A 20,749-nucleotide genomic window follows, 5' to 3' on the forward strand; every position below is an offset into this window, starting at 1 on the left:
AAGGGAAAGAAACAACATTAATATATAAAAACTGATCTGACATCTATGAAACAACTAATTAGAATTCGTAGCAGAAGGACTAACCCTGACAGAGCAGTAACAGCGACACCAGAGCAGCTCGGAGCTTTGCTGGGCCTCAGCTGGGAAACGCAGAAGTGGAGAGACCGATTTCTCCCTGTCCTGTCAGCAGCTGCAAACGCGCCAGGCGCACCGTGAGCACTGGCGTGGGGGTTACAGATAGATTTTAGCAGGAAGGCAAAGTCCCAAAGACAGAATCTGCAAATGATGAGAGCGGGCCGAGTGGTCAAGCTGGGGACGCATATGTGCTACGGTAGACGTGTACCTGCTGAGGAGGCCGGTGTTACGAGGTTGGGAGATCATGAGAAGTAGCGCTCACCCCTCCCAGTCAGTCTTGAAATCCCAGCCAGTGACCTGCGGTCGCTGGTTAAGGGTGCAGATGCAGCCGTGTCAATCAGTAGTCCCTGCCAGGACACAACAGAGGGTGCCTCCATGTGGCTGCGGGTCAGGCTGTCGCGGCTGTCAGTGCTCAGTGCACGGTGCTGCGGCCGCCAGGGGTCCATGCCCAGGCATCCATCCACGTGGTGTCGCTGCACAGGAGAAAGCCTTCACACCCCTGGGGTTCAGGTTGTCCTATGGCTTCAGTCGGGCTCTAGACCCCTAAAATATGTTCAGTTCAAAAGAAGTAAATTTGAACTATAACTGAGTTGAGAAACAACAGACTCCACAGAGCACGAACTGATCTGGGCTTTTGGTGAGAAATCCTCTCTCCTTCAGGCCCCGTTTTACCCACTCACGCCTCTGAGATCCTGGCCTGTTGTCTGAGAGGGGCTGTGATTCAGTCAAAGCCCGGGTGCCTGATTGGGGCAGCGCGGAACATTCCCAGCACTGGACTCGGGCAGGCCAGCCGACCCTCCCCGTTCGTGGACTTGGCATTCAGGGATCTGCATACTCACTAAGATTGATTTGAAACCCCCCATCAGTGCTCACAGCACCTCTGTGCTCGCCCAGGAACACATAGGCCAGCAATGTAATGGGGTACCCGTCAGTCCGCTGGCATCACCGTGTGGGGTCACCACACATGGGTGCTTACAGAGCAGACATTTGTTGCAGTCTCGAGGCTGCAAGTCTGAGATCAAGGTGTCGCAGGGTTGGCCTCTCCTCGGCTTGCAGTCACCACCTTCCCGCCAGTCCCTGCGTGGCCTTCCCTCTGCACACAAGCGCCACTGCTTTCCCTGTGCATCCCAGTCTCCCCTGAGGACACCAGTCAGGTTGGACTGCGGCCCATCTCGGTGACCTCAGTTTAGCCCAATCGCATCTGTAAAGGCCTGTCTCCCATACAGTTACTTCTGGGGTGCTCAGGGTTAGGACATCGGTGCGTGAACTTGCAGAGGGGACACGGCCCGGCCCCTCCCGTGGCTCCTCATGGTCACGTGGCGCACACGTTTCCAGCCGAGGCTGAACAAGGCCACGCTCTGCCTGCTCGCGGCAGCTCTCTCTCTGTAAACGAGTGTCCTTTTCACGGGCTCTTTAGTGCACCTGATTCACATTTTTGTGCTTTCTGCTGGGAATTTTGCTATTAAAACGGTCCTCGGGGTCGGTGCTGAGGTGCTGACTCGTGTTTCCAACCTCAGCAGGCTGCCCCGCGCCTTACAGACAAAACACAGGTGTGAGGTGAGCGTCGTTCAGGCCGTGTTGTGATGCCATTGTCCTGAGGTCAAGCTAACGCATCCACAGTGTGCCCTAACTAAGGTGTCCGTAAACACAAACACACATATGTAGCTATTGACAAACACACACAATGTAACTATTGACTGGCTGACAAAAATGGGACCAGAGGCTCGCAGGAACTTGACCCTGTATTTCCCCAGGAAAAAGTCCCAAATTTGCTAATTCGGTGCTCACGGTCACCTCATGGGACACCACTCTGAGTAACTTAGAACCGACTGAAGCTTGATGCCCATTCAGGCTGAAGGAGACGCGTTGAACTGCCTTTCGGCTTAACTTATTTCACTCGTTGCCTACCCTCCCCCGCCCCAAACCCCTCAGAGCCTGAATGTCCACATATTTCCATAACCTCCCTCGTGGAGGATGCAGAGCCTCCCCTAAAATCAGTATTGGACAGTCTGTTTCTTTAGAAGACGGAGCATTGGGGCGCCTGGGTGGCACAGAGGTTAAGCGTCTGCCTTCGGCTCAGGGCGTGATCCCCGTGTTATGGGATTGAGCCCCACATCAGGCTCCTCCGCTATGAGCCTGCTTCTTCCTCTCCCACTCCCCCTGCTTGTGTTCCCTCTCTCTCTGGCTGTCTCTATCTCTGTCGAATAAATAAATAAAATCTTAAAAAAAGAAAAAAGACGACGGAGCACTAAGTGAAGAAAGACTTTGATCACAGGTGTCCGGGAAGCTGCTCATGAGCTCCTTCTATTCGTGCATCAACTTGTCATTCAAATGCGAACCTTCTGTGTTTATGTATTGTTTCTTCCCCATAAAAGAAGTAGGAAGCACATGATGTATTCGAGAAGAAGAAAGGGAGGGAGGGGAAGGAAGGGACTCTACACGCAGTAAGTCACCCACGACCAAGCCCCACTGTGGCTGACGCAGCCCTGAATGAGGTGTGTCGGGGCAGGGCACTCCTGGCCAGTCTTCCTGAAAGAAGGAGAGCTAACCCTTACCCACGATGCCTCAGTTGATCAGGACAATGATGCAGAGAGCAGGTTACTGTCCCTGTCTTAGGTTGGGTTGTCCGTAAAGCAAAGCCTGAGACAAAGATTTGGGTGCAAGTATTTTATCTGCGAGTGGCCCCAGGGAGGGGGGAAGCGAGACAGAAGGAAGACAGATAACCAGGTGTGTGAATGTGAAGGTTCTTGCCGTGAGAACTCTCGGAGAGGCTGTGCTCAACATCCAGAAGTGCCCTCCCCCCAGTAGCCAGGGAGCTGGGGTGTTCATGCAACACCCCCTTTCTGCACTGGCTGAGGGTCCCTCCAGGGACCCTCCTGTGGCACGAGAGTGGACTCAGGTAGGGGACACAGGAAGCTGCTAGTGAGTGTAAGACCTACCCGTGGGGACCCCTGGTAGGGCCACGGGGATGTGGATGGGGTACTGATGTTAAAGTTTCCATTTTATGGATGAAAAATGGGAGGCAGCATGTTCAAGTTTACCCAACGGTAACCGATTAAAGAGGATTTCTTCCAAGTTGAAAGGAGGGCGTGCATCCCCTCTACCCTCAGATCCTAGAACTTTCCAGAAGATTCTCTCCTTCTTGTCCACCTGGTGGAGGATGTGGGTTGCAGAAATCTCCCCAGCATCTAAACTTCTGCTCTCTTACCAACTGCCTGCCCCCCACCATTCAGGGATTTATTTCCTCCAGAGCGACATGAAGTTTGGGGATGTTGACTCCACAATATTTATACCAAATTTCTCTACCTTCTATCTAGTCTTTAATTCTTTAAAACCCGAAGCTTGGTGATTTGATTTGATTTGATTTGATATTCCAGTTTCCCATGGGCTAGGGGCCTCAAGGGAGGTTGTTGGGTTATAAGTGACAACGTTTGGGGACTAACAGAGAAGACAAACATGGGTGACTTCTCCTCACAATCATCCCTAAACACGAGTGACCTCATGTACCCCTTACCAGCTACCATCCTTCTCTGCAGATTAAGAAACAGATTTGGGGCAACGTAGAGTGGCCCAAAGTCACAGGTAGCATAGTGTCGGAGTCCAAAATCTGTGACTTTCCACTTGGTGTCACTTGGATATTTCTTGAAAAGACCAAAGGATCATTCTCCCAGGTAACTGGGCTTCTTCCTGTAGCCCGGTGCTCAAATTACAACACAGAATCCGACCCAAAGATGAGCATTTGAAAACCGGACTGTCATGGGGAGTCTGGGCGTGCGGGTGCCGCACAGATCGTTGTCAATTCCGACACAATAGCAGGTCTTGAAGCATCCACGTCCTTAAATCCACGTTTCCGTCCCTTTCTATGTGTTTTTCAGCGTGCTGTAATTCTGCTGTTGTTGGCTGTGGTTGAGGTGACTCTGTCCTGGGGGAAGCACCAATAATTCCAACGCAACAGTGGGCCGCGAAGCATCCGTGATGCACATTTTGGATGTGTATTTTCTTCCCACTTGATCTGTTTCCTCTAAGTATTCTCTACACACTACTATCTACTTTTTTGTACCGACCCCAGTTTCCCAAGGGTCTTGGTAAAGTGTTATGTTAACAAAAAAATACGTCCAGTAAACATATAACAAATAAACTAATTCATCAGTTTTCTGGACCGAGATGCCTCCGAGCAAATGCGGCGTGTCCCACAGCGAGACTCCTTATGTGAAGGGTGCTCTCGGCGCTTTTCTCTTTATCGCGTACATCCGCACACTCGTGTGGGTGTGTTCTGCGTGGGGCCTCGGGAGCCCCTGCAACCCCGCGCTGAAGACAGAGCGTGCGACCTGAGGGCAGAGAGCGATTGCCCATCGACTCCCCAGAAGCCCACGCACAGGTATCGACCAAGCAGAGCTGAGTTCACGACCCCCCAGGCGCTTGGCCATCACCCTTCCTCAGCAGTCGGCTGTGCCCCAGATGAGGGGTCAGGGGTCGACACAGATGGGGTCTTGGTGTTGAGGCTTGTATCCATTTCCTGTAGCTGCTGTAAGAAATTACCACACACTGGGTGGCTTGAAAAGAAAACAGGGGCGCCTGGGTGGCACAGCGGTTGGGCGCCTGCCTTCGGCTCAGGGCGTGATCCCGGCGTTATGGGATCGAGCCCCAACATCAGGCTCCTCCGCTATGAGCCTGCTTCTTCCTCTCCCGCTCCCCCTGCTTGTGTTCTCTCTCGCTGGCTGTCTCTATCTCTGTCGAATAAATAAATAAAATCTTTAAAAAAAAAAAAGAAAAGAAAAGAAAACAAATTTCTTCTGCCACAGTTCTAGAGGCCACAAGTCTAAAATTAAATGTCAGGAGGACTGCACTCGTGCCAAGCGCTCTGGAGGGGAATCTGTCCTTGGTCCCCCGGCTTCTGGTGGCCGCTGGTGCTCCTGGGCCTGTGACCACCCTGCTCCAGTCTCTGCTTACACGGCCACCGTGCTTCCTCCTCTCCTATCTCTGTGTTTCTTGTAAGGACACTGGTCACTGGACTCAGGTGCCACCAAGATAACCCAGGACGATCTCCTCATCTCAAGACCCTTAATTACATCTGCGAAGACCCTTTTCCCAAATAAGGCCACAATCACACATTACAGGGATTAGGACATGGACATATATTTTAGGGGCTATCATCCAGCCCACTGCACGTCTTCAGTGGTTTATGGTGGGTTTTTCAATTGGGAGACCACAATGGGATCGTGCCGAGTTCTCGACATAATAGTTGAGGTTTGGCGGGCACAGCAAGGCAAGGATTGAGAAGGATTTTGATAAATACAGTTGTTTGATAAGCAAATGTTTGCCCAGTTGAACCATCTGTCTTAGAAAGAGTGTGTTTGGGAAATCTGTGGGTCAGAGAAGTTGGTTTTGGAGAAGTTCACCTGATGCAAGTGATACCAAAGTGAGACACTACTGGACTCCACGAGATGGGGGTCTCAGCACCAACCCCACCGAGGAGCAACCCTCCTGGGAATGGCACTGGCCAGGCTTCCTGGAAGCATGGCGAGAAAACAGACCATAGATGACCCTAGCTGGGAATCAGTTCAGATACCAGCCGAATCCTGGGAGTGGGACAGGGAGTGGGACAGGGAGCATAGCTTCCCAGTGGACACCAGCCGGAGAACACACACAGGGCAGAGCAGCCCCTCTTACTAGAGACTAGCAGGTAGGAGGCCAGGGGTGCTCCCTGACCCAGTGTGCTGGGTGGGGAAGCTCCTGTACCCACAAATGCCTCCCTGGGAGAGCAGGAATGCTGGGAGATTGAATACGCACCCAGAAGATGGTATTTAGGATGGCGGAGGCTGGTTGGACAAATGTAAAGTCTTCCTCCCACACTCGATTCCAGCCATGTGGGGCCCTACCGAGGAAACTCAGACCCAAGGTAGGAAACAAACCATGTTTCATGGGCGCATCTGTGCGGGTGATCATCTGAGAGGCTGCACTAGGACTGTGAGCGAGGTGGAAGGAAGGGATTTGGGAGTCCCAGAGGAAGGGACAGCTGGCACTGTCAGAATGATGAACAGGGTGTTGGCAGGTCATCGAAGCCAGCTTGCCACAGAGATTGCTCGAGTCCTGCCTCCGGGGCTTTGGTGCTCGTTGTGCAGCAGGGATGGCCAGAGAAGCCTGCTGTGTAGCCTGCCTCCTCCTACACCTTGGGGGGGTTTTTTGGTGGGATACCTGCAGGGAACTGCACACCTAGAACAGGGAGAAAAGAGACCCAGGCCCAGTCCCCAGGAACACCAACTCCTGAGGAGGAGGCAGGGAAGTCAAGAGCACGGGGAGGTGGAGGCACGGGGTAAGTCCCGTGAAAGTGAGGCTGAGAAGCCCACAGACAATCCTCAGGGCTGCCAGAAGGCGCCACAGGGCATCGGCCACCTGCTCAGCCAGCAGTGGCCGGGGCTGTATGGAGTAGGCCCTCCCACTCCACAGGGGGTGTGGAACACCCCGAGGCCAGCCCATGACGCCGGCCCTGCATCTGCCCTCTCTCTGCTTTCCCCGAGAGTCTCTGCCTTTGTCCTCTTGGACAGTAAAGATCCAGCCCAAGAGGCCCTTTGTCTTGGGAGCATTCGAGTTTCTCTAGCCTTTATGAGTCCATTGTCTCCAGCTCACCAGCCAGAGGGGTTTCTTTCTGGAAACAAAACAGCATCACCACTGCCCACTTAGCTTTCTCTTAAGAAACGGGGTTACGGTGTGGCCCTGAGTGCTACTGGAGCCCAGAGGTACAAAAGGGCAGGGTTGATGACATCCCTTTATCCCTTGTCTGTGGCTGGAGTGGGCCTGCATATCGAGTAAGACTGTGCTGAGAGAAGAGGTCACTGCCCTGCCCCTGAGTCACTTTATGTCTCCCCAAAAACAGCATCCCGAAGGGAAAGGAGAGCATCTGCCTGGCCACTCACCTGTGTAGCTGAGAAATGCAAAATCATTACAGTCCATCAAAGTACTATTTATGGGTACGGGACTTACAAGTTCCCCTGGGTGGAGGGATGGGAAAGGAGTCAGCAGTTTCAGGGCCCCGGAGGTTCCAGATTCCACCAGATTCATTCATCATCTCTGGTTACTTTGATTTGTGACGGTCCGCGGCACCCCTGGCGGTTCCTCGCGGGTTTGCTGACAGATGTGTTGAATCCTGTCTCCCCGAGTTGCTCACTCCCTGCCGAGGGGCTCCCCTTCTGGCAGGGGGAGGGGGCGCAGAGCCTTCACAGCATTGCTTGGATTCTGTACCCCCAGACATTCCAACACCTGCAGGACAAATCGGACAATACACCTCGTCTTACCTGAGGCAACTGTAGGGTTTCCCCTTTGATTCACGCCTCCTGATGTTCCCAGTCCCCCAACAGCGATTGCCTTACCACCACACGGCGTTGCTCACGGGAATGAGTGTTCCGCACAGAGGACACCCAAAGGAGCAATGCTGTGATCTCCAAACATCCGATTTGGTACAGGTTTCAAGGTACTTATCTTGTTCTTAAGGGGCTGGGTGGTCTCTAATGTAAACTTACGTTTTGAATGTACCACTTGGTCCGGAGCCTCAATCTTCACAGCAGCACTGTTCACAATAGACAAAAGGTGGAAACAACCCAAGTGCCCAGGAACAGAGGAATGGGTAATTCAAATGTGCCCTCTACATTTTCTATATGGCGTTCTACAAATAGCATATTCCACTTGTACATGTTTTTACACCTAAATGGAATATTATCCAGCCTTAATAAGCAGGGAGAGTCTGGGTCCTGCTCCAACAGGGATGAACCTTGACAATGTTCTGGTCCATGAAATAAGCCGGTCACAAAACAGGAATCCTGTATGTTTGCACTTCTCTGAGGTCCCAGGAGTCATTGATTCACAGAGACAGAAAGTAGAATGGTAGTTGTGAGGGGCTGGGGAGGGAGTGGGGGTCAGTGTAATCAGGACAGAGTCTCAGTGTGGGGAGATGAAAGTGTTCTGGAGAGAGATGGTGACAAAGGCTGGACAACAGTGTATCTTGCCATAATAAAAACGTTGTGAGCGGTTATCTCTGAGGAGTAGGACTTGGGATGGAGGACTGGGTTTCGATATAAGCCTTGTGATACTGTTTGATTTTTTTAATTACGTGCACATAATACTTGGATAAATATTTTAATTTTAAAAATCAAACACAGGGGCGCCTGGGTGGCACAGCGGTTAAGCATCTGCCTTTGGCTCAGGGCGTGATCCCGGCGTTATGGGATCGAGGCCCCACATCAGGCTCCTCTGCTATGAGCCTGCTTCTTCCTCTCCCACTCCCTGCTTGTGTTCCCTCTCTCGCTGGCTGTCTCTATCTCTGTCGAATAAATAAAATCTTTTTTAAAAATTTAAAAATTTAAAAAAAAAAAAATAAACACAGGGCTTCTGGGTGGCTGGTCAGTTACGTATCCGACTCTTGGTTTCGGTTCAGGTCATGATCTCAGGGCTTGGGATTGAGCCCCTCATGGGGCTCGCTGCTCAGCGGGGAGTCTTCTTCTCCCTCTACCCTTACGCCCTGCTCCTGATTGCTCTCTTTAATGCTCTCTCTCTCAAATAAATAAAATATTTTTTAAAAAAAGAAGAAGAACTGGCAGAGATGTGGACGCGGTTTGGAATGACTGAGCTCTTACATCAGACGTCCTTCTTGTAGGAAAAGGGAAGGCTCTTTCACATTTTTCAAGCACGCTCATACACATCATCTCATTCGATATCACACCTTCCTATTATGAGGAAGTGCATCTTATCTTCATTTTTAAAATAAGGAAGCTAAAATTCGGGTTCACAATAAATTCCTAGTGCAGGATCTTCCTCAGTGGGGTCCAACCACACACGTCACGACAGTGCGAATGCGCCAGACCCCTGTGGCCAGCGGGAGCACAGTTGGCTCTAGAAGTCATTGACAATTAGCAAAACTGTCTGTCATCTGTCCTCTGTGCAGTCTGTGTATTATCTGTGTGTTTACTGGTCACCTGAAGCAGTACCAGCTTACGTCCTCTGGCCTAGGTTGGAGTTCGCCCAGGACTCCTCACGTCTAACAACACAGTGCTACGACCGCTGCATTCGAAGCAACCCACTTGGAAAGCACACGGTGTGTACTGGAAACTGTCATCCGGCTGCATGTGAGACAAGCATGCAACGCTCAGAGTGATAATCCCCACCCTTGTGTCCCAGGCATTTTCAGCACAAACTGATACGTCTCTTCCAGGGACAGCATGTGGGGGACTCACTGGTGAAATGAAGCAGGCTTGCCAATAAAATGGAGTGAGCTTGGACAGCAGAGGCTAGACACCACTAACTCCTTCCAGTCTGGGGGTGAGGGGAAGAATCCGGCCCAGCTGCCAGTGCTTTGGCTGCAGAACGTACTAACTGCCAGGCCCCCTTTGGCGAGGCCAGTGAGAAACGCAGAGATGCAGGAGACATTTATGTGGGAAATACAGAAAGGGCCGCCCTGCCGGCAGGGGCGTTAGAAGAACCTGACTGCTCCTGCTCTGTTCGCGTGGACGTCTAGTGCGCGGAGTAAATCAGTGAGTCGTGTATGGTCTTGTGTGGTCCTTTTTTATTTAGCAGCAAACTCTTAAAGTGGTAATAAACTGAAAATGAAAAGCCAAAGTGCGTGTTTAATGCAGATTAAGGGCTGGGCTTCCATGTCTCTGGATGCTGATGACGAAGACATCACTGACACTCCATGCTTGTGGACGTTGAGCACCCACCACAGGGGCCTTAGGGTGACCCCCGCCCACATTCAAGCCCGGAAAAGGCCAGCCAGCTGCAGAGGGTCAGCCACTGCTTCAGAAGTTCACTGCCATTGAGCTCTGCTCAGAGACACAGTGTAACCCCACGTGCAGGTGCATTTACACAGTAATCTCGGAAGCATGACTTTCCCCTTAGATCACGTGATTGTTCTGAATTCACGTTGCTCGTTTTTCCTCCCGAGTTTCATCACATGTGCACAGAAGTGCAGCAAAAACTGCTGATATGCTCCCTTCTTCCACCAGAGGTTTTCACCAGCATCTACGTGACGCTGGTGCTGTGTCCGGGCCATGAGGTGTGTCCAACAGAACCTCAGTTCATTCCAGCTGGAGTTTGATTTTTTTTTCCATCCCCTTTGGAAATGCATGCTGTTGAGGATAAAACACCTAAAACTGTGAGGAATGCCATGAAACTTCAATGAGAAAGTTCAACACTGGAGACCAATACTGAGGGCTGTGATAACACAACACACTTGATGGAGAATGCTCGCAAGGTGAAAACAACATTCGTACTAAATTTTAAGATCTGTGGGGCAAAACGTATTTGGAACTTGTTTGTGCTGCAGACATAATTATTTCCGAACATATGGCAGTATTCTGCCAATGCACACAGGAACTGTGCCTGTCACATTTTACAATATTTTATTCATCCACAGAGTAACTGAACTACAAAAATACTGAAATAAAACTGATGACAAACTGTTTTAAAAATTCAGCACTTTCTCTCCTCCTTTTCCATAGATGCATTTTTAGAAATGCTTGAACCTTTAGAGAAAACTTTTTTTTTTAAGATTTTATTTATTTATTTGAGACAGAGAGGACAAGCGGGGGGAGAAGCAGAGGGAGAGGGAGAAGCAGACTCCCCGCTAAGCAGGGAGCCTTACACGGGGCTCGACCCAGGGACTCTGGAATCATGACTTGAGCCAAAGACAGACACATTTTAACCAACTGAACCACCCAGGCGCCCCTAGAGAAAACTATTTAAGTATCCTGCAATGGTAAGTGACTTGTAAATATATGAATCCTCCAAGTCTTGGGTGCATTTATAAAAAAGAAATCAGGGGCACCCAGGTGGCTCAGTCGTGAAGCGTCTGCCTTCGGCTCAGGGCGTGATCCCGGCATTCTGGGATCGAGCCCCACATCAGGCTCCTCCGCTGGGAAGCCTGCTTCTTCCTCTCCCGCTCCCCCTGCCTGTGTTCCCTCTCTCACTGGCTGTCTCTCTCTCTGTCAAATAAATAAATAAAATCTTCTTTAAAAAAATAAAAATAAAATAAAAAAGAAATCAGTTGGAAATATTTAATTAAAGTAATCAAGGAGTTCCAAAAGATTGTCAGCACTTAAAGATCTTAGCAAAATGCAATTATTGAGAATAAAGTCAGCAATCAGGAAGGTATTGAATGTGTTCCCACAAAAGCAAGCGTGGAAGTAAACAACTGAAATCATGTGAGTTTAAACCGTGACAAGATTGCATTTTAAAATTCTAAACTTGTGTCTGGGAATACCTAGGCTTGCAGGAAGCCTCTTTTGATGAAGCTCCTGTTTTTAATTGGATACATTGGTACTTAGTACATACAATTTCCCCACATCTTTGATCAGCAAAAACCTCAAAAGAATCTTAGAGTAAACTCACTTCATGAATTTTGATTCATAAAAATATTTGTCAACAGAACATATTCTGAATGGAAGCAAAAAGACAGGATCTGTAAAAATTTGGACCGAAATGTTTACACATTTTAACACAAAAGTCGTAGAATTGACCATGGCCTCCGTTCACTGGCATCGTCCCGAGCTCACCAGACACCCCCGCACCTGCACAGGAGAGTGAGAGCTTGCAATCGACAGTATTACAAATAACGGAGAATTGACTGAAGGTGATGAGAATTTCAAATTCATGAAACACAAAAAACACTTTGAAGAAGTCTGCAAGCAATCTGATGAAAAATAACATAGAACATCGAAAAACTTTGTTTTTCAGAAAAATATCAGTGATGTCACATTAGAGAAGATCTGGCTAAAAACTGAGAGAAATATGTGACTAACTGCCGGGGACAATGACTCTTCCCACGCGATTACCCCGTGTTCAGCTAAAGATGACCTTAAATGTATTGTAGCTATGTCCTTAAATACAAAAAGAATTTAACATTGTTTTTCCTTTAATGCACATAGATTTTTGTTGTTTTTTTTAACATTTATGTTTTGGAAATAATTTTTAAAAAGAATTTTTGTTATAATCCCACCAAGATAAACTAATTTGTCACCCAAAAAAATAAATATTTTAAAAATTATTTATATTTTAATATCGCTCTTTCATTTCAGAATTTTCCCAGTTGATACACAACAAAAAAAAAAAAGAATTTTGTGGTTTTCCCATTTTATAATCCTTCCTCTTCCAGAAGAGATTGAGGCAACATAAAAACAGGGAACATCCCAGCTCTCAGCCTCACTCACTCAGTCATATGTTGGGGGCTCAAAGTCCTTTTCAGGCTTTGTCCTGTGTTTAGTTAAAATGACCAGTTTCAGGGCACCTGGGCAGCTTAGTCAGTGACGCATCTGCCTTCAGCTCAGGTCATGATCTCAGGGTCCTGAGATCAAGCCCCACATCAGGCTCCCTGCTCAGCGGGGAGTCTGCTTCTCCCTCGCTCTCTGCCACTCCCCCTGCTTGTGCAGGCGCGCGGTCTCTCTCTCTCTCTCTCTCAAATAAATAAAATGACCAGTTTCAAGCTAGAATGACATTAGCTGGATTAGCTGCTACTGTACATAAAATTAGGATCGCTAGTTTTTATTTTATTTCATCCTTAATAACTTATCTGACTTGTCCTGACTACCAAGATGCGAATTACAGATACAGTGTTGCGGACACGAGCTTCAGGGGCCATCATGCAGGTACTTGCTTACACATGTAATTTGAAAATCAGTCACCCCGGCAGGGACACCCCTCCCCAGTCTGTGGGGTAGCAGGACTCTAGAATATGAGCATGAAGGGACACAGGTGAACAACAAGATTCTTTATCAGAACATTTGGGTAGAACCACGTGCTTTTGTTTGGATGGAAGTCTAGCTTGTACTAAAGTATCTGAACATCCAAGAACAGAAAAGATATTTTTGCAATAAGAGCTGTAGAGATTGCACAGAGGCATTTTAAGGAGATAAACTTGCCTTCGGTGTGTAGTTAGCAAGTTAGCCGAGCTGACGGCCACAGGGGCTCCTGTCTGGAGACAGATGAGGGCATATCTGGGAGGTCAGAGCCCTCCTCTCCTGGCCGAGGGCTACGGAGAAGAGGGTACAGGGGTCAGCTGAGAGAGCCGAGTGAAGTAGAGACATTTAATGCTTCTTGCTCGCAGTGGAGCCTATGGGACATCTGCAAAGGATTGCTGGAATGTTCCCAGAGATGGCTTGTTGCCAGCTAGGTCTTAGCCTGTGTTTCCCCCAAAGGCCAACCCTGAGACAAGGATGAGGGGCTGTGTCATTTATCTGGAGGGAAATTAAAAAATAGTAATAAATGGTAACTATTAATAATAGATCTCCTCCCTCCTCCCCACCTCTTTGGATCACCTCCAAATAAAGGGAAAGGCACGCGGCTTGGTACAGATGCTGGGGCTCCACCCCAGGTGGGGGGGCTCTCAGAGACACACAGGACAGCCCCGTGAGTTCTGTGGCCGCCAGCTTCCACAGCCCTTATGGGAGGATGGCTCTCGGGGGCTACTAACACCCCAAACTTCCAGCCTTGCTGCACGAGGGAGGACAGGTTGGGTGGGCCCCCATCTCAGGTGCATGCAATTGGAAGCAAGGTCCACACCCACAGGAACCACCTGTGGTATACATTGTGTGGCCACAACAGCGCATTTGCCCCATCTCCTGGTGACCGACACTTAGGTTCTTCCCATCATTTTGCCTTTGTAGACACCGCTGATACGTACGTTCTCAGACAGGTCCCTGCAGACGGTGCCAGGCCCTGGAGTGGCTCTCCAGCTCTCGGGCAGGGGATGGGCGACCCCCAGCACCAGATGTCGGCAGATCGCCTTCAAGGTCATTGGCGGTTCATGAATATTCCTACTGATTCGTGTCCTCACCAGTGTTTCCTACTCAGTCTCTCCAAGTGTTGCCAACCGGTAAGTGAGGCTCTCATTTGCATTTCCGTCATCTTTAATGAGGACATGCTTGTCGTCTACTGAATGCTCTAACAAAAAAGTCTGGTATTGAGTGCTTAACTCCTTAGGCCCATGTGTGTGGCATGGGAAGGGTGTGTGCGTGCGTGTGTGCGTGTGTGTGTGTTCTTTGTTCACCTTGAGGACTTCCTCAAGCAGAATTCTTCAAGCCACCTAGGGAAAATACTTGTGACAATTATTAAAAATGTCTTTTATGGAGATCGTCATAATGACTTGAACCACTAGAACAGTAAAGGTATAAACGATAACCTCCTGATAAAAATAGAGTCCTGTTCCCCAGTACCACATCACAGTCCCTTCACGTTGATCTCCCTTGTACTACGGCCTACATTTGTATTCATTAAACCGCGCGAGTACCCGGGAAGGCTAAACCCTTCCAGTTCTGCATAGTTCCAAGAGATTCTGAATAGCTCCCTCGTGTTTTGACTGCCGTCCAAGCTGTGGTTCTGTTTAGCCAGCATTCCCTGTTTCAGCCGGCGACTCTGCCTATCAACATACCAGGTAGAGAGTCCCCACCTGCCAAAAAATTCCCTTCTTAGTTTCTGAATTAGATTCAAGAGCAAGATAAGAGAAGCTGCTGAGCAGGAGGGAATCCCTGTCAGGTCACCCTTCGTCTGTCATCTCAGCCCTGGGACGAGCGTCAAGTCTAGGGTGGGGGCGGCACGGGAGGAGCCTCAGCATAGTGCAAATGGACAGGGAACCCCTGCCGTGGACGGTGAAGCTGCAGGTCCCGGTCCCCTAAACCCTGCACGTTGAAGGTTTGCCCTTGACCGGCCCCTGGGACGCCCCTGCTAAAGCTCTAAGAGTGTCCTGCCTGCTAAGCTGTCTCTGTTTCCCCGGGGGCCCTGCGCCCTGCCGGATGGTCTACACTAACAGCATGATTTATGGCGGCATCCTTGGGCCGCACGGTATCAGCTCGGTCTCTGGAGGGGCTGGAGACTGACTGCAGCCACATGGATGGTCAGCCATGCCTTTGTCACGGCCCCCAACGAGAGCTCTTGACACCGAGGCATGAGTGAGCGTCCCCGGGGCGGGGGGGCGTGGGCAGTATTGTCACGCCGTCGTTGCTGGAGAAATCGGTGCTGTCTGCGTGGCTTCACTGCGCGGGGACGACAGGAAACTCTGCCGTACGCGCCTCTTCCCTTTGCTGACTTCCGCCAGCTCCCTTCCACTGCAGTGAACCCTACCTAACTAGAAGAGTCCCTGAGCCCTTCTAGTGGCCACGGACCGAAGGTGGTCTGGGAGGCCCCCGGACGGCAGCAGCACAAGGGGCACACTTAGAGTGCTCGAGCCCAAGGCGCCTCAGCCTCAGCCTCTGTTCACCCGTCTGACTCGGTCCAGGCTGCTGCCACAGCCTGGAACCCCACACTGGCCGCTGAAACCACACATTTATTGCTCACTCTTCTGGAGGCTGGCAGTCTGAGAGTGGGGTCCCTGCAGAGTCAGCTTCCTGATGAGGGTCCTTACTGGCTTGCAGATAGACGCCTTCCTGCTGTGTCCTCCTTGCGGCAGAGAGAGGTGGAGGAAGGAGGCCACCTCCTGTTCTCTTCTCAGGGCACTGATCCCCTCAGGAGGGCCCACCCTCTGGACCTAGTTCCCTCCCAAGGCCTCTCCTAAAACCCTCACATTCGGGATTCCAGCACAGGATTTCGGAGGAGACACAAGTAGTCCAGAGCAGCCACTCATCACGGGTGAGGGCCTTAACCCCGTGGAGGCAGCCAGAATTACCCGAATTTTAATGAAGAGATCCTGGAGAGAACATTTACTACAGACCGCCCTCTTGCTTCCATTGGCTAAATTCAGTACTCTGGGTTGGCATCTGAAAGAGTTGTTTTAGAACTGACCCAGCCACACAGACGGCATCCTTTAGAGACACATAGTGTCAGTTTCTTTTCTCGCTGAACCTATTTAAATCCTCCAGTTAATAATATCTTTTCAGGTAATGCGTTTGTATCCTGTGACCCTTACCCAAGAGACCATATCTTTAAAATTTCAACCAGCAAATAAGCATAAAAAAGCATTGATTATTCATCCTGTTCTCCTCGACTCGGGTTAGAAAGTTCGTTTGATTGCAAAGAAAATTGCATGGAAAAAGAATGTATTTTTAAGTGAAAGAAACGGATCAGAGCATCACATAGTAGTGTAATCCTGAGGTCGTAAACACCGCACGCACATTTGCGTGGAAATAAGTAGAGAAGAGAACACCTTCAGATGCCAACGGTGGGCTCCGGTGGCGGGGACAGAATTCTGGCAACTTTCCTTCCATGTCTCTCTGTTGAGTTTATTGTGTGATTTTTCTACCACAAACATGGACTCATCAAGAAAGAAAGGAGGAAAGAGCGATAAAGTGCATTATCTCAATGGTCCTGGTTTGTTTTCCTAGCCAGCCTTCTCTCTGAAGGAAGGAGGTCACAGTAGTCATGATGCTGCCGGTGAAGGCCGGCTGTGCTGTGTTGCCAGAGTGTGGGGCCGACCCCAGAGTGGGCGAGGGGCACGTGAGTGGAGCTGGAACATCTTCCGTGGGCAGGGCTTGGTCTCTGCCTCCCAGGACCCGGACCAGCACCTGTGTGTGGAATTGAATGGCATTCCCTCCGTGTCCTTTACTAAACCTTTCCCATACTAGATTGGGGGCTGGAGGGAGCAGAGGAAGAAGAAGGGGAGAAGAATTACCTTTTGTTTTATTCAGGAACCTCAAGGGATGGGGTGAGACTCACCCACACTGGGGAGGGCCCTCTGCTTTCCAGAATTCATGGACTCAAATGCTCATCTCATCCAGAAATATCCTCATGGACACACCCAGGAACCACATTCAATCTGGACGCCCCATGGCCAGTCACGTTGACATAAAATTAACCACCATGGTATTTAGATAGATACAGATATATTCAAAACTCCTTCTCTGTTTGATGTCTTCTCAACCAAACCTATGAACAGAATGTGCGTGAAACACAAGCTTTTTGTCGTCCCTGTTCACACACACACTATGCTTCCCCCCCCTCACCGTGAGCTTCGCCCCATGTTCTAGATGACCGTAAAAGAAAGGAGCGGAAATACAGCCACTCTCCCTTGGGCCAGTCACTCAGCCAGCTTCAGTGGTCCTGTGACTCACCTTTCTGGACACGGCAGAGAATGTGGTCCAAGGGCTGCACACCACCGTGTTCAGATACCGCCATCGCCATGTCTGGACACCTCACAGGTGGGAGGAAACTCAGAAAAATAGCTGCCAAAGACGTAGTTATAATAGAAACTTTGTCTCCTGCACTTTAAACGTTACTGCACATCAGCAGCTTTGCGTACTCCACTCTGCACCCTCTTTACCGATTTTTACTCCAAATGACAGATTGTCTGATAGGATGCATCATAGAGAAAAAAAAAACCCATTCAAACACATTCGCTTTTATTGCCCAAAAAAACACCTCGGTCATAGCAACTGTCTTCCTATTTATAAAATATATGTGATTTTTATTACACCCAAGGTGAAATTTATATATGTATTTTTTATTATTGTCCAGAAGTCACCAAAAAACTAACCTCTCTTAGTGGCAAACAGGGGAATAAAATGGAGTGGAGGCAAACCAATTTGTCCACAGGACGACCCCTCTTCGGTGACCCAGCCACTGATGATTCACCAAGAGGCCTCCAAGGCCGTACCCAAAACAAGGCCGGACTGCAAACTTTCCAATAACCGGCATCCAAGAACAGGACGTTTCACACAGGAGCAACCGTAACCCTGGCCGTGTGATTCTTGTCCCTTCCAGGTCCTGCACAGATGCGCCAGGCTGCCGGGACGGGGTGCCTGCCCCGGGGCACTGCCTATGCACGTCCAGCTGTGCCCATCCCAGCACGCCCTTTCATGGGGTTCCAGCATGCAACCCCAAAATGTAGAGGCAGAAAGTGAGCATTTTATTATGATCCCAGGTTCCGTGGGCCAGCAATCCAGACACGGGTCACCTGGGACAGCTTGTCTCCCATCTCTGCTCCTCCAGCTGGTCTCTGGCCTCAGCTGGGCAAATTTGAAAGCTGGGTGTTCAGTGGCCTTTGAGCATTTTTTGAAACGGGGCAAGTTAACATATGCCGAGGAGCTGGATTTGAAACTATTAATTTCAGTCATGAAGTTTAAATGGCCACATGTGGCTGACGGCTACACATGGACAGCAGAGAGAGAGTGAACTTCACTCCCACATCTGGCAGCTGGTGCTGGCCTCCACTGGATCCCCTGCTGGGCCGGTGGCTGGGATGCCTACCTGTGACCTCTCCATGCCGTCTCTCGGCAGGGGCTAGTTGGGCTTCCTTGTCTCATGGCAGCTGGTTCCAGGAGTGAGCCCCCCAGAGAACCAGGGGAGGTAAGCTCACTTTGGCTCCTCCACATCTGTTCTAGACCACCCACACCCGACCCACTAGGCTGGCACTACCTTCATCGGTTACCTCCAGTGGGTGCAAAGCGCACAGGAAATTGGAATTGATCGGAACACAGATTTGAGGCCAAGTTCTGGTGGCCCAGTCCTCACTAGGTGAACCTAAACAAGTTAGTAAACTCTTCGGTGCCTCAGTGTCCTCAGTGGGACACTTAGCTTAAAAGAGTTGTCAGAGATCCAAGATCACACCATTCTTTTGCTTGTTCATCTCTAAGAAGTGAGATTTGATCTCATGCTTGTTGCTTAATGGTCACAAGGTGGCTGCTGCAGCTCCAGGCATCATGACCTCAGAAGCAGGAAACAGTGGGGGTGTTGCCTCAGAAGCAGAAACAGTGGCAAGAGGTCATTTCCTCTGATGGTTCTCTCTTATTATCACCAGAGGAAAAACTTTTGTTGAAGCCCATCAGTGTGTTCCCTGAGGATTATGATATATGACAATCCCTGTAGCATAAATAAATAAATAAATAAATGGAAAGCCAACAGCTGGACATTTTCCATTCTTGAAAGTGGAAGGTAAACAAGAGAAAGGAGCTGGGAGTGGTTGTTGTCTGGCAGAGAACTTCTGGGCCCATCCGAGGGCTCCACCTACCTCCAACCCTGGAAAAGTAGGTCGTTCTCATAGTCTGAACCACATAAAATCAAATTTAGTTAACAAATTGATGTTGAGCATCTATTAAATGCCACCCCATATACAAGACAGAGAAGGTTTTTAAGTTTCCTCGTGGAACTTACATTTTAGGGAGGATCCGTAGGCAAGAAACACATAGGCATGAAGGAAATGTGAGCATTTTAAATTGTGATATAGGCCTTCTAGGAAATAAAAGGGCATAATGGGGTGGCGATGCCAGAAACATGAATAATTCAGGCCAAAATATAAAAATAATATTTGCGAAAAACGATACGAACACAGAGCCAATTTTTCGGAACTCCAGCCGCCTTCTAATTGAAAGTGACGGTGTGACTCTGCCTCCCTCCCGAGAGGGCTCTCGCTGCTCCCGGAAATCGTCCTTCTGCTGAACCAAAGTTTCCTCGGCCCTTTGTGCTCCGCCTGTGAGCACCCCATGTGGCACCATGTGAGAACGAGTTTCATTCTCATTATTCATTTAAGAACATTTGTTTCCCCTCCACTGGGAGCCCTGCTTACTGTGCAGCTTTCTTTCTGACGCTTTTCTTTCCATTTTGCTTATTGATCCTGTGAAGAATTCTTGTCCTTCTTTGGGGAGTTGGATTACACTCAGCAGTTTAAGAAGAAGAGCTGGGAACGTAAATACATTTGTAGAAAGTGAAAGAACACGCGGCGGAAACAGAGGCTTCCTGCAAGAGCATCTGTCTGCCTTGATGTTATCACCGGGATGAGATGTACTCGCCCCCAAGGATTGTGGGGCCACTTTCACAGAGCCCGTGACAAAAGGAATGATGGAATCTTGGAGCTGTAAGTGACCTTATCAATCGCCCCATGCCGCCTTCCACGTGCTGGAGAAATCCCGCCACCATGGTCCTGATCGATGTGTGCATTGGTTTCCTTTGGACCAGGTCCAAACAGGGAGGTCCCTGTTGAGAAGGGTCCATCATGGGCAACCCTAGCAGGCGTCCGCTCTTTCTTACAAACGTCACCCGCCGGTCCTGAGGTTGCTTCTGGACCCGCGGCCGGTTCCCCTTCTGCCACCTCTCTAGCTGATTTCATCTCACCGGCTCTTTGTCGACTCCAGCAAGAATTGCACGCCATGAAATCCAACGCTCAGTTTTCAGCCTGCATCTTACTGGTTCCAGTAGCAACATGTGACACACCATGTGGTCACCCTTACCTTGTCCAGCCACTTTCTCCACCTGGCTTCCAGGACACAGACCCTCTGTGTTTCCCTCCCCCCTCCCCCACCAGTGGCTCCTTCTCAGACCCCTAGGTTGCTTCCTGCTATCCCTCTCTCCCTGGAGTCTTGCGGCACACACAGGCCCCAGCTCCTCTCCAGCTCCGCTTGCTCCCTTAGTGGTCACCTGGGCTTGGGGCTTTCAGTTCCATCTCTGTGTTGTGCTGAAGACCCTGAAAGGCCCCCCAGCCCAGCCCTCCCCAACCCTCAGACTCAGAATCCCACTTCTTTCCCTCCCATTCCAGCAGGCGTCCCCCCCTTGTGTGCCCAAGCACTCCCTGTGCTCTCGGCTCAGTGAGTACAGCTCCGGCCTTCCGCTGCTCAGCAGCAGACACTGTCCCTTTGTCCTCAAGGCCCCTTCAGACTGGCCCCTTCCTCACCACTTCCACCGCTGGACCCAGCCCGTCTCCCCTTTCTGCTGG

General features: G+C 50.0%; 1 protein-coding gene across 1 annotated transcript in view; it reads left to right on the forward strand.

Moving 5' to 3' along the window:
- Window positions 1-20,749, forward strand: part of LOC105236368 — a 96,392-nt gene that overhangs the window by 41,267 nt on the left and 34,376 nt on the right. The window contains exon 4 of the mRNA XM_034669523.1: window positions 13,807-13,990. Coding sequence (XP_034525414.1) covers window positions 13,807-13,990 — 184 coding nt within the window. The remainder of the gene's footprint in view (window positions 1-13,806; window positions 13,991-20,749) is intronic.

Source organism: Ailuropoda melanoleuca, chromosome 10, assembly GCF_002007445.2.
Source record: "Ailuropoda melanoleuca isolate Jingjing chromosome 10, ASM200744v2, whole genome shotgun sequence".
NCBI classification, from domain to species: Eukaryota; Metazoa; Chordata; class Mammalia; order Carnivora; family Ursidae; genus Ailuropoda; species Ailuropoda melanoleuca.